Genomic DNA, 15,149 nt, shown 5'->3' with positions numbered 1-15,149 from the left:
CTTTACCCCATCACCCCTTCCCCATCATCTAACATCACATTATCTCCATCCTTTCCATCACCCATGATCTCTCATCGTTCCATCACTCCCTCGTAGTGCTTGTATACCTCAATAAATCAGTATCATGTGAGAGGTGTAACAAGATGTTCTCACATGAAGAAGCATAACATTCACATGTGTACATAACAGATGTATTTGTACATAACGTACACAGGTGTACAAACACACGAAGAATCATGTTACTCATGGCAGCTGCAAGGTCGCGCTGTGGCCCTCATTGTATAGAAAAGCGATGCTCTAGGACAGCGAGAGCCTTCCTGTGAAGCAAATCTCCTTTCCCCTGCAATACACTCTTATCTCCCTGCAACACCTTTCCTCCCCTCTGTAACACTCTTCCTTCCCATGCTACACCTTTCCTTGTAATCCCCTCCCCAACCGCCTATATTGCAATTCGATATATCCCATCTATAGCTGGGAAGACTGAAAAGTCAACTAGCAATCACGAAGATTAATCTGATCAAAACCCGTCTCTGCGAAGCCTCATGTTCATGAAATACTTTTTTTGTGAAGACCTGTGTTTGCTAAGTACCATGTTTATGAAACACTGCTTATGAAGACCTTCTTGTGATATTTCATGTTAAGCCCCATGTGTGTGAAACACTGCGAAGCCCTGTGTGTGTGTGAAACCCAGTGTCTGAAACTGTCTGTGATACCCCGTGTTCATGAAAGCACTTTCCAATAGTCACAATTTTTGTTACTAAAATTTTACACGTGCATTATTGGCTGGTCAGGGTTAAGGGAAATTTCCAGGAGCTGGAACTGAAAGAAAAACTAAGCAAACAACAATAGCCTAGTAGGATTAAAGATGGTTAGGAGCCCAACCATGACTAATCCTACAATCCACCACCGAAAAACAGGAATTCAATACAAGCGTACGAGGACAACAGCATCATAGAGGAAGAGGCAATGAAGTGCACAGAGACAGATTAAAATTACTGGGTCATTTAGCACAAGGAGTGTTGAAGGCAAGATCCTCCCCCTACTTAACATAAGAACATAAGAAAGGAGGAACACTGCAGCAGGCCTGTTGGCCCATACTAGGCAGGTCCTTTACAATTCATCCCACTAACAAACATTTGACCAGCCCAATTTTCAATGCTACCCAAGAAATAAGCTCTGATGTGCAAGTCCCACTCAAATCCAACCCCTCCCACTCATGTACTTATCCAACCTAAATTTGAAACTATCCAAAGTCCTAGCCTCAATAACCCAACTAGGTAGACTGTTCCACTCATCAACTACCCTATTTCCAAACCAATACTTTCCTATGTCCTTTCTAAATCTAAACTTATCTAATTTAAATCCATTACTGCGGGTTCTCTCTTGGAGAGATATCCTCAAGACCTTGTTAATATCCCCTTTATTAATACCTATCTTCCACTTATACACTTCGATCAGGTCTCCCCTCATTCTTCGTCTAACAAGTGAATGTAACTTAAGAGTCTTCAATCTTTCTTCATAAGGAAGATTTCTAATGCTATGTATTAATTTAGTCATCCTACGCTGAATGTTTTCTAACGAATTTATGTCCATTCTGTAATATGGAGACCAGAATTGAGCTGCATAATCTAGGTGAGGCCTTACTAATGATGTATAAAGCTGTTGTTAGGTAAGACACATATGCAACAGTTAGGTATCTTTATTTCGAAACGTTTCGCCTACACAGTAGGCTTCTTCAGTCGAGTACAGACAAGTTGATAGAAGCAGAAGATACTTGAAGACGATGTAATCAGTCCATCACCCTTAAAGTTTTGAGGTGGTCAGTCCCTCAGTCTAACTGTTGCATATGTGTCTTACCTAACAATCTGTCGGTATTTTATACCATTTTAATGTTCATTCTGTCAGACACTGCAACACAAGGGTATCTTGGTACAGACCATCAACTTCGACCTCTACTAGTGAGAACGGCTGGGTTTGAGAGGGACCTGCCCTCCCAAACCAACCTACGTCTCACCTCCTGGCACTATATAAAGGCTCCATCCTGTCGCTTCAACTTCATATTGTTTCAGACAACGGAACAATGCTCTTCTCCAGACTGAGGGACTGACCACCTCAAAACTTTAAGGGTGATGGACTGATTACATCGTCTTCAAGTATCTTCTGCTTCTATCAACTTGTCTGTACTCGACTGAAGAAGCCTACTGTGTAGGCGAAACGTTTCGAAATAAAGATACCTAACTGTTGCATATGTGTCTTACCTAACAATCTGTCGGTATTTTATACCATTTTAATGTTCATTCTGTCAGACACTGCAACACAAGGGTATCTTGGTACAGACCATCAACTTCGACCTCTACTAGTGAGAACGGCTGGGTTTGAGAGGGACCTGCCCTCCCAAACCAACCTACGTCTCACCTCCTGGCACTATATAAAGGCTCCATCCTGTCGCTTCAACTTCATATTGTTTCAGACAACGGAACAATGCTCTTCTCCAGACTGAGGGACTGACCACCTCAAAACTTGATGTATAAAGCTGCAGTATGACCTCTGGACTTCTGTTGCTTACACTTCTTGATATAAATCCCAGTAATCTATTTGCCTTATTACGTACGCTTAGGCATTGCTGTCTTGGTTTAAGGTTGCTGCTTACCATAACCCCCAAGTCCTTTTCGCAATCTGTATGGCTAAGTTCTACATTATTTAACTTATAAGTGCTAGGGTTATGGACACTTCCGAGCTTCAGAACCTTGCATTTATCTACATTGAACTGCATCTGCCACTTTTCTGACCAAGAGTAGAGTTTGTCTAAATCCTCCTGAAGTTCCCTAACATCTACGTTTGAATCAATTATCCTACCTATCTTCGTGTCATCGGCGAATTTGCTCATATCACTAGTAATTCCTTCATCAAGATCATTGATATATATTATAAACAACAACGGGCCCAAGACTGATCCCTGTGGAACGCCACTTGTTACTGATCCCCACTCGGATTTAACCCCATTTATGGACACTCTCTGCTTCCTGTCTGTGAGCCATGATTCGATCCACGAGAGCACTCTTCCCCCAATGCCATGAGCTGCTACTTTCTTCAACAGTCTTTGGTGCGGAACTCTATCAAATGCCTTACTAAAATCTAAGTAAATAATATCAAATTCTTTATCGTGGTCAACAGCCTCAAAAGCTTTACTGAAAAAAGTTAATAAATTAGTTAGACAAGACCGGCCTCTTGTGAATCCATGCTGAGTATCATTAATCAAGCTATGCTTATCGAGATGGCTTCTTATAATTTGAGCTATAATTGACTCTAGTAATTTGCCTACAATTGAGGTCAGGCTTATTGGGCGGTAATTTGACGGTAACGACTTGTCCCCTGTTTTAAAAATAGGAATTACATTAGCCATCTTCCACATATCAGACACTACACCTGTTTGAAGAGATAAATTAAAAATATTAGTTAATGGTTCACAGACTTCCATTTTGCATTCCTTTAGAACCCTTGAAAAAACCTCATCAGGACCCGGTGACTTATTTTGCTTCAGTCGGTCTATCTGCTTCACAACCATTTCACTAGTGACTATGATGTTACATAATTTATCTTCTTCTGGCCCACTATAAAAATTAATTACCGGAACACTACTAGTGTCTTCCTGTGTAAAAACCGAGAGAAAATAATTATTTAAAATCGAGCACATTTCATTCTCTTTGTCAGTAAGATGCCCATAGTTATTTTTAAGGGGACCTATCTTATCTCTGACTTTTGTTCTATATACCTGGAAAAAACTTTTTGGGTTAGTTTTAGAATCCCTAGCAACTTTAATTTCATAGTCCCTTTTAGCTTTTCTTATCCCCTTTTTAATGTCCCTCTTAGTGTCAATATACTGATTCATAAGATGACCCTCGCCTCTTTTGATACGCCTATAAATTCCTTTCTTATGCCCTAGTAGATATTTCAGCCTATTATTCATCCATTTTGGGTCATTTCTATTTGATCTAATTTCTTTATAAGGGATAAATGTTCTTTGAGCAGCATGTATTGTGTTCAGAAAACTGTCATATTGATAGCTCTCTTCGTTACCCCAGTCAACAGATGATAAGTGTTCTCTAAGCCCATCGTAATCTGCTAAGCGAAAATCTGGGACTGTTACTGAGTTATCCCTACTATCATACTTCCATTCAATTCTAAATGTAATTGATTTGTGGTCGCTAGCACCCAGTTCTTCTGAAACTTCTAAATTATTAACAAGGGATTCATTGTTTGCCAGAACTAAGTCAAGCAGGTTATTACCCCTTGTAGGTTCTGTCACAAACTGCTTCAGAAAACAATCCTGAACTACTTCTAAGAAGTCGTATGATTCTAAATTCCCAGTCAAGAAATTCCAATCAATATGACTAAAGTTAAAGTCTCCTAGAATTACTACATTATCGTGCCTTGTGGCCCTAACAATTTCCTCCCATAGTAGTCTTCCCTGGTCCCTATCTAAATTTGGGGGACGGTATATCACACCTAAAGTTAATTTTTCATGCCCCTCTGAAAATTCTATCCAAACAGACTCTGTATGTGTTACTTCAGACTTAATACCCGTTTTAATGCAACAGTTCAAGCGATCTCGGACATACAATGCCACCCCACCCCCCTTCCCGATACTTCTATCTACTTGGAACAATTTGAAACCCTGAATGTGACATTCTGCAGGCATGTCCCGACTTTTTGAATTAAACCACGTCTCAGTAATGGCAAATACATCTATGTTACCTGCACTAGCAACTAGTCTCAACTCGTCCATCTTATTCCTAGCACTGCGACTATTTGTGTAATATATACTTAAGGACCCTCCTTTCTCTTTATCATTCCTGCTCCTTTCTGTTATTCCACTAAACCTATTACTGTCCTTGTCAATTAGTGCCACTGGCCTTCCGATATCCACCTCATTTTGCCTATTACTAGTTCTCCTAGTACTCATATTACTACCCTGAGACTTCACAGTTTTCCCGCAGAAACCCATACCACTAACTATTCCTAGTTTAAAGACCTAACAGCTCCCTCCACTGCGTTGGCCAGTGCTCCCACCCCACACCTAGACAAGTGAACCCCATCCCTGGCATACATGTCATTTCTGCCATAGAAGAGGTCCCAGTTGTCAATGAATGTTACCGCATTTTCCTTACAGTATTTGTCCAGCCAGCAATTGACACCAATTGCTCTGGACAACCATTCATTTCCAACTCCTCTCCTTGGCAAAATGCCACATATGACAGGTTTCCCACCCTTCTTCCTAATTATCTCTATTGCTGACCTATACCTGCTAATCAGGTCCTCACTCCTACGTCTGCCAACATCGTTGCCTCCAGCACTGAGACAGATAATAGGATTGCTCCCATTACCTCTCATGATGTCATCCAGACGGCTAACAATATCCTTCATCCCAGCCCCAGGAAAACACACTCTCTGCCTCCTACTCCTATCCTTCAAACAGAATGCCCTATCCATGTACCTAATCTGACTATCCCCAACAACAACAATGTTTTTACCTTCCTTGGCGTCGTCCGTAGTGATGCTCCGAGTAGTCGACTCAAATTCGCCAGGTAGCATTACACCACTTGTAGAATTCGTCATGACGTTCTCGATGGTCTTCGTTGGGGTTTCTAGGGATGTCTCACTCACGTCTGCCAATGCTTCCTTGGTGCTCGTTGTGGCATTCCCAGTAGAACACTCACATTCGTCAGGTAGCACCGAGAATGAGTTGGAAGTTTCCACGGCAGTCTTCTGGTTTCTCGTTGTTTCTGCCTCTCCAACCGTTTTCTTAATCTTCAGCTTGGTTCCATGTTGCCCGACCACTGACCAAGCTCCCCTCTTAACCTGGGGACTCACAACAGGAGGATTACTACGAATCCTCTTGTTCTCCTCCGTTAATCGCCGTATCTCCAGTTTAGCAACTCTGAGTTCTTCTCTCAGCTGCTGGTAAAGCTGCTCAAGAGAGGGCATCCTGGTTCAGATTCACAGAGAGCACACAAACAGGTCTTCACAGAGCTAAGTACACGTCACCACTCAAAGTACACGTCACCACTGACTAAGTACACGTCACTACTTACAGTAGCTTGGCTTGTCCAGGCGCCTTTGTTTACCAGGAAATAGACTCGGAGAGCTGAAACACACACGAGCACAGGCAGGTAGAGGACGAAACTGAAGAATGTAATAATGAAAAAACTATATGAACTACCACGTCAGGAATACTAGAAGACTGAGAGGAGGTAACGAGCCAACGAGACTGAACGTATTCTTCACACTAAATGGTATATATATATAAGAACATAAGAACATAAGAAAGGAGGAACACTGCAGGAGGCCTGTTGGCCCATACTAGGCAAGTCCTTTACAATTCATCCCACTAACAAAACATTTGCCCAACCCAATTTTCAATGCTACCCAAGAAATAAGCTCTGATGTGCAAGTCCCACTCAAATCCAACCCGTCCCACTCGTATATTTATCCAACCTAAATTTGAAACTACCCAAAGTCCTAGCCTCAATAACCCAACTAGGTAGACTGTTCCACTCATCAACTACCCTATTTCCAAACCAATACTTTCCTATGTCCTTTCTAAATCTAAACTTATCTAATTTAAATCCATTACTGCGGGTTCTCTCTTGGAGAGACATCCTCAAGACCTTATTAATATCCCCTTTATTAATACCTATCTTCCACTTATACACTTCGATCAGGTCTCCCCTCATTCTTCGTCTAACAAGTGAATGTAACTTAAGAGTCTTCAATCTTTCTTCATAAGGAAGATTTCTAATGCTATGTATTAATTTAGTCATCCTACGCTGAATGTTTTCTAACGAATTTATGTCCATTCTGTAATATGGAGACCAGAACTGAGCTGCATAATCTAGGTGACGCCTTACTAATGATGTATAAAGCTGCAGTATGACCTCTGGACTTCTGTTGCTTACACTTCTTGATATAAATCCCAGTAATCTATTATACATATATACATATATATATATATATATACATACATATATACATATATATATATATATATATACATATATATATATATATATATATGTGTGTGTGTGTGTGTGTGTGTGTGCAAAACAACCACTGTGAAAGAATAGAGAAGTTCCAAGCGCTTTCGTGATACTCACGAAAGCGCTTGGAACTTCTCTATTCTTTCATGGTTGTTTTGTATATTCTGAAATCACCTGTTTACTGTGATCTTATTGCATATATATATATATATATATATATATATATATATATATATATATATATATATATATATATATATATATATATATATATATATATATATATATATATATATTTTATCACACTGGCCGATTCCCACCAAGGCAGGGTGGCCCGAAAAAGAAAAACTTTCACCATCATTCACTCCATCACTGTCTTGCCAGAAGGGTGCTTTACACTACAGTATGAACTGCAACATTAACACCCCTCCTTCAGAGTGCAGGCACTGTACTTCCCATCTCCAGGACTCAAGTCCGGCCTGCCGGTTTCCCTGAACCCCTTCATAAATGCTACTTTGCTCACACTCCAACAGCACGTCAAGTATTAAAAACCATTCGTCTCCATTCACTCCTATCAAACACGCTCACGCACGCCTGCTGGAAGTCCAAGCCCCTCGCACACAAAACCTCCTTTACCCCCTCCCTCCAACCCTTCCTAGGCCGACCCCTACCCCGCCTTCCTTCCACTACAGACTGATACACTCTTGAAGTCATTCTGTTTCGCTCCATTCTCTCCACATGTCCGAACCACCTCAACAACCCTTCCTCAGCCCTCTGGACAACAGTTTTGGTAATCCCGCACCTCCTCCTAACTTCCAAACTACGAATTCTCTGCATTATATTCACACCACACATTGCCCTCAGACATGACATCTCCACTGCCTCCAGCTTTCTCCTCGCTGCAACATTCATCACCCATGCTTCACACCCATATAAGAGTGTTGGTAAAACTATACTCTCATACATTCCCCTCTTTGCCTCCAAGGACAAAGTTCTTTGTCTCCACAGACTCCTAAGTGCACCTCTCACCCTTTTCCCCTCATCAATTCTATGATTCACCTTATCCTTCATAGACCCATCCGCTGACACGTCCACTCCCAAATATCTGAATATATATATATATATATATATATATATATATATATATATATATATATATATATATATATATATATATATATATATATATATATATATATATATATATATATAAATACATATGACAAATTTAGTATGAAGTGCGACCAAGAGCTAATAATCACACGTTACTGTCACCTGATTAACTAATGTAAAAAAAAAACTGAAAAAGACAAATTAATTTGGAGAACCAGTGGAGACTGCCGGAGAGGGGGGGGGGAGCTACGTGAAGTAGAAATAGTTCCCGTGAAAAATAAAAGATAACAGGAAATGATCGAAGTAAATGATGGGAAACTTAGCTGAGAAGAACCAGTAAGAGAGAGAGAGAGAGAGAGAGAGAGAGAGCTTCCTGGTTCACCCAGAGGCCTGGTGGTAAAAGCTCTCGCTTCACACGGTGAGGGTCCAGGTTTGATTCCCGGCGAAGGGGTGGAAACATCGGACGTGTTTCCTCACACCGGTTATCTATGTTCACTCATCAGTAAAATGGGTACCTGGGTGTTAGTGGACTGGTGTGAGTCGCATCCTGGGACAAAACTGACCTAATTTGCCCGAAATGCTCTGCATAACAAGCGGCTTTCTATATAGTAGTATGTCACAGATGTCAGTTAGGTTTGTATACCTTGTACATGTACTTGTAGTAAATAAATATATTATTATTATTATTATTATTATTATTATTATTATTATTATTATTATTATTATTAACTAAATGCACCTAATCAAGGAAAATGTAAAGGAGGCAGAGAATGTAGGAAAATAAAACAAATAGAAGATCCAGGCAGTAGCACAGCCAGGATTTTATTCTGGGTGGACGGGATAAGATATGATATTGTGGGGAAGGGGTTAAGCCAGGATTTCCTTCTGGGGGGAGGGGTTAAGCCAGGATTTCCTTCTGGGGGAAGGGTTAAGCCAAGATTTCAGTCTAGAGGAAAAGGTTAAGCCAGGGTTTCATTCTAGGGGAAAGGGTTAAGCCAGAATTTCAGTCTGGGGGGAGGAGTTTAGCCAGGATTTTATTCTGGGGCTTAAAGATTATGTGATGCTGAAAAAAAATCAAAGAAAGCGTCCTTGAAAACATGATTCTCAACTTTTATGCGAACTTTCTTCAACTATTTTGCTTTTGCACTCACTTCTCAAAATAATACAGTAAAAATTAGCCATGAATTATTTTTAAAAAATATATTTACCTCGTGGGAGGCTGCGCCACTGGATGCTGGAGTTAATATGCAGATGTAAGAAGGGAAGTAATTTTTCGAATAATTGATATAATATCAAAGGTCAAATTGAACTCAAAATTAAAGGTATGCGGTCAAAAATAAAAAAATAAATGTTATGTCGAAAAATATAAAGGATAACTTGTTGGATAAGTGCGTTTAATTTTCTTCCTCCCCTCCCGCTCTCATCCCCCCCCATCAACCAAAGATCATCACTGGTTCAGGGTAAATTCCAGCAGACCAGCACTTGTCCTCTAAGACCAGTACCACACAAATGTCTACATAATAAGATTATGAAACTGCGTGTCAAAGGCACGACCCCACCATCTGCGATATGTAAACAGTTAATATGATCTAGAGTGCCTGTGTATATATGGTCTCCTCAAAGAAGGGGGTCTTGATGCCGGTAAGACGGTGTGGGTTCTTGATCCAAGGAATTGAACTCATTCTCTCTTTCCTTGGATCGAACCAGATTGTGCTATATGATCACATTTATGAAATACTACATACCCTGCCTAAGGAAACAAATATGAAAACGTAAAAACAATCTCGACTACGTAGGAAGATTCTTTATAAACCTGGTGATTTACTACCGCTGTGACAGTACAGGAGACGGCGCCATGGCATCTTGGGGTACAAGGTTGTCAGGGTCGTTGGATCATAAAAAAATGTGACTGGTCAAGTCTTGGCGCCTCAAGTCGTCAAAGGGATTTTCGGCCTTCCTAAGAACACAATTCTGCTCTGATGTTGTGTGAGCTGACACAGAAAGGTGTTAGTATTGAGGTAGCTGGTAACCAAACGATGAACTGGGGATATGTCAGTATAAATGTCTGAAAGAAGAGGGTGAGTGTCAGTGCACGTAGATCACTGTTGCTGCTGGTGTAGGGGCAAGCAAGCTGAGCTCCAGCAATCATGAGCATCCTTACAACATTTGTGAGTATTGTGCACCAGTACTGCACAGAATTACTTTGTTTCTCACCATCAGACGCATCACTAAACACACACTACCTGATCTTACACTGTTTCAACTTCGTATCAATTATTTTTCGGAAGTAATGAACAAATATATAAATATATTTGAAGCAAAATATTTCATCTAAAAAATCAAAATGACTAATAAAACTTATAAGAATGCACAAATAGAATGAGGAATTTGTTAAAATAATGGATAATGGAATTTAACTTGTAACATTTTCTAGTGATACAGAAAGGGGCCGGGAGAACACTGGCGTATAAAAAAAAAAAGTCCCATGAAACAATTTTTTTATACAACTTTAAACTAATAAAGAGAAAGAACTTTTGCACAATAATGAAACAAACGTTAGAATCAGATCACAGATTCAATTACTTGCTTTATATACCAAATTATTGAGGCAAATATTGATTCCTGTTACTGAGGCACATATTGATTCCTATTACTGAGGAAAATACGTATTGATTTCTGTTATTGAGGTAAATATTGATTCTTGTTAATGAGGCAAATACTGATTCCTATTACACCTTGCTGCGGCCACTGTCCTCTGAGAACAATATTTCCTCGTATTACTTATCCCACTGTTATTTTCAAAACAAAAAAATGGCGAGCCACTGTTATTGTTATTTTTTTTTATCTCTGCAGTATTTATTTCCATAACAGTCCTTCATTGCGAACTGCACGAAAAGAGTTTGAGAAATCCTAGTGACTGAAGTCCGCCTCTCCGTGTATATCCAATGTAATTTACGTCTCTATCATAAAGGTTAACAAATTTATATGCAAACTTTTGCTGATTTTGAAACAGAACTGTGTGATAGAACGCTTTGCTCTCTTGATGTTTTGTTTACTTTTGTTTTCCAGTACTCCTGCATTAGGCACTTATTAAAGTGACAAGCCTATAATTTAAAGGCCATTTTTTTATCACTGCGTCAAATCTGATTTTCAGTGAAATTCAAAATACAGCGTTATATTAAGTTAATGTATAGGCGGTGGTGCATGGGGAAGGTCTCTCCTGACACGACCTTAATCATATAAACTCCAGCTTCACGGAGCTTTCCGTCATTTGACAAAAGCCGTTTTTTTGGCTTACCTTAGTCCACCCCATCAAAAATTCGATACCACATTTTAGTGATATAATATTAAAGTTTTCGACCCCATTTTCAGAAATGAAGCATCACATTTTCAAGTCCTAAGTTCTCCTAGGTTTAGATTAATTAAAATATTCAAGCCTCATCTAAAGGAATCAAACACAATAATAACAAAATATATAATCAGGGATGATGTTATCTCGCGTAATGATTATTGGGTAAACATACAATACTCTGTCGTATGTAAAAAAAATGTAAATACTGAGGTTAGGTATAGTGAAGGACTGATTACAAGTATATTGTTTACAGGTGGTGATGACAGCACTGGTGTGTGCTTCACTCGCTGAGTCTAGTTCCCATGGAAGAGGCAGCCAGGGAAGCAGCCATGGTGTAAGTATCAGAGACGCAAACTATGGTGGTGGAGGCCATGGTGGCAGCTCTGGTATAGTTCATGCCCAACTTGTTGGCAGGCATAGCAGCACAACTGGTGGCAGCGCTGGGGGCAGCTATAAAAGTGAACATCAAGGCCCAAGCATTATACGTTTCCAGCTTGTTGGCAGACATACCAGCACTACTGGTGGTAATGTTGTAAGTGGTGGCAGTTATAAAAGTGCACCAAGGATTCCTACCATCATCCGTGCCCAACTTGTTGGCAGACATACCAGCACAACTGGTGGCAGTATTGGCCGCGACGGTGGCAGCTACAACAAAGTTGAGCATCAGGGACCAAGCATAATACGTTTCCAGCTTGTTGGTAGACATACCAGCACAACTGGTGGCAGTGTTGGCAGCGGGTACAGAAGTGCACCACAAATTCCTACCATCATCCGTGCTCAGCTTGTTGGTAGCCACAGCAGCACAACTGGCGGTAGTGGTAGCAGTTCTGGTGGCAGTTATGGAAGAAAACGTTAAGGGCCAAATATCTTACACGCTCTGCTTGTAAACATACCAGCAGTGATGGTGATATAGGATATTATTAGTTTTGATGGATCACGTAGTAGCTGTGGTGTTTACAGAACATAACAAAAGTAACTCGATTTTACCTTTCTCTCCTGTTTCTCACAGGATACTTGATAATGAAATCTGAATGACGTTTTGGTCCGTCCTGCACCGTAACGTCGACCAGATACCTTTCTCATTTAGTAGGTTAGCTGTGAACTGAACTATCCACTAACACGAACGTGTAGATAGCATTTGAACCCCATGTTTCGACTTCGTCGTCTGGGTTCCAGAATTTATGTACAAGGCAACGTGCGGTTTATGGCATTGACACATGAAACAGCTTAGGCCTTCAAAATACCAATATTTCGCTCAAGATGTGTCTGCTATCTATGTTGACTCGTTGCCTCTTTACCATGTTGTCCTGTTTCCTGACGAACCTTACCTAACCTAATCTCTGTACCATGTGTTCTCGCAGCTTATAGTGAAAAATATTCTTCACATTAGGCAGTTTACATGACATAAAAATATTTTCGTACCAAAACAAAAATAAAAATAAAAAAATTATAAAAAATATACAACATTGTATTATTTTTCTCCTAAGGATAAGAAGCTAATATGAGATAAGAAAAAAAAATCTGGGATAGCCAGATATTTAGCCATCAGTTTGAGAAGAAAATTCGTACTATCTATTACATAGTCAGTCAAGTGTAAACTGATCAGGTTACGTATGTTATTATGCAAGCCAATTATTGTCATAATCTAAAATTGTGTAATATACTTAAATAAACTTGCCTACTTGCTAATTAAGATAATTTCTTTCACTGAGGTGTATATTTTTGAGGAAACAGAAAAACACTGTCAAGCTGAATATTAATGTGGTACTGCCAACAGCACTGAAAGCAAGAGACAGGCTGAGGAAGCTTATATTCCCACGACGTTTCTCTCCGGTTACAGCTTGTTTCCAGTAATATTTGTCATAACTTAGGGTTCGGGAGCCAGAACTCGAACCTAGTAAACAAATCAGTGAACACACACACACACACACACACACACACACACACACCAAACTTCCCTCTCTCTCTCACTTTATTCTAACTTCGCATCTCCTGCCAGAATCTTCCCCTCCCTCCTCATGTAACTTGCTACGACCACTACCCTCCACCTCCCCCCCAGTACACAAATGCAGTCTAGTAATTATTTCTTATTTATTTTATACTTTTTGTCTCACTCTGGGGTGATGACATCCTAATAATCTCCAGTTATCCTGTATATAAGATAGGATATCCAGGGAGACGGTAATTGCCATACAACAGTAACTCCAGATCTGCTGGAACGAAACTTTTGAAGCTGCCGCAGCTGATGAAACCGTAAGGGAATATTTGATTATCTTGACCTACTGATTTCTCCCAACTCAGAGTGACAGATTTTAACACTGTAAAGTCCATCCTGTGTGATGGTATATGACAGGGAAACAGCTTTTGTTCCCAATGTGTAACTGCCATAGAAAATGGGGTAGGAGCACACTGCTCATGCATCTAATTTTGCTTAATAAAAGAAAATGATAATAAATCTTCAATTACCAATTATTATTATTATTATAATCAAGGGGAAGCGCTAAACCCGGAGGATTATACAGCGCCTGGGGGGGGGGATGTGGAAGGCATTCAGGCTTAATTCGGGGACCTGGAGCACAGATCCAATTCCCTAAATCAAGAGCCCCTCACCAACATCAAGGAGCCTTCCTTGAGGGGTTCCATTACCAAATCTTGCTCTTTCTAATCCCCCTTCCTCTCTCGTCCCCCTTACCAACTACCCTATTCCTGAGTCACAAGCCTTGACACGAAATCTTGACCCAGTCCCCACCCCTCAGCATCCTCTCGAAATTTATTCTCCATCCTTTTCTCTTCCTATTCTCTCTCCTTCCTTCCCTCCAGCCTATCATCTCAATTTCTTAAGAGATACCTCTCTTACCTGGCCGAAATCTGTACACCCTGGCAGATCCAGAACATGAAATACAATGTACATGACACAAATATTAGGCTTTGGTATATGACTTTAGATGGTCTTACAAAGAAATAAAGAGAAATAAGACAAAGTGTAGAAGATGAGAAACCAGACATCACAGCTTTCTGAGACGAACTCTCAAGAAAAAATAATGCAAGATTTCCAGGAAAATACCACACAGTGAGGAGAGAAAGACAAAGCAAAGGCAGAAGAGTAGTAGTAATTATGATAGCAAGCGTAATGTGAGAGAGTTATCTGAAGCCAGTGGAGTTTCAAAAACTGTGAAAACCGTAATGTGAGAGAGTTATATACTATAGCCGGAACAATAATAAGTAGTATCCCCAACATACAAGTAGCTGTGATATACAAGGCCAATGACTTCTTTTTAGAAAGGGGGAGGGGGATAATGTCACAAAAAAACTACATGGACAAATGCAAAACTGTTGTGCATTTCAGTCAACAGGAGATATAGTGAGAGAAACGGGTCATTCATGGAGGAACAAACACAGAGAGGAACTTACAAACAGTACACCGGAAAGTTTTCTTAGCATTGAAAAAAAAAGAGCAGAAATGTGAAAAAAAAAAGATGGACTGGATCTGGTCTTCAGTCCAAGTGAATCAGACATAAGATTAATGGATTATGGAGAGGCATGAGTAGACAAGAAAACACATCTGATTACCTGAATTAAATAAAAAAATTGAGGAAGTAGGGAGAAACAGAAAACCAAATTATAGAAATAAGAAGCTTTAAAATGTG

At 40.0% G+C, this 15,149-nt stretch overlaps 1 protein-coding gene across 1 annotated transcript; it reads left to right on the top strand.

Annotated features, from left to right (window-relative positions):
- The first annotated feature begins 10,202 nt into the window (after positions 1-10,202).
- On the top strand, positions 10,203-12,958 carry LOC128702333 (putative lysozyme-like protein). Its single transcript, XM_053796546.2, has 2 exons — positions 10,203-10,318; positions 11,756-12,958. The coding sequence occupies exons 1-2, from the start codon at positions 10,298-10,300 to the stop codon at positions 12,356-12,358; spliced, it is 624 nt and encodes a 207-aa protein (XP_053652521.2). The 5' UTR covers positions 10,203-10,297; the 3' UTR covers positions 12,359-12,958.
- Positions 12,959-15,149: the final 2,191 nt, after the last annotated feature.

This window comes from Cherax quadricarinatus, chromosome 37, assembly GCF_038502225.1.
Source record: "Cherax quadricarinatus isolate ZL_2023a chromosome 37, ASM3850222v1, whole genome shotgun sequence".
NCBI lineage: Eukaryota > Metazoa > Arthropoda > Malacostraca > Decapoda > Parastacidae > Cherax > Cherax quadricarinatus.
Note: the sequence above shows the minus strand (reverse complement) of the source record. Positions and strands in the feature narration are given on the sequence as shown.

Bases quoted from the DNA above. Each gene is read 5' to 3' on its own strand.
- LOC128702333 (XM_053796546.2), top strand. From the start codon at position 10,298: ATGAGCATCCTTACAACATTT. The intron at 10,319-11,755 runs GTGAGTATTGTG...TATTGTTTACAG, and splicing joins TGAGCATCCTTACAACATTT to GTGGTGATGACAGCACTGGT.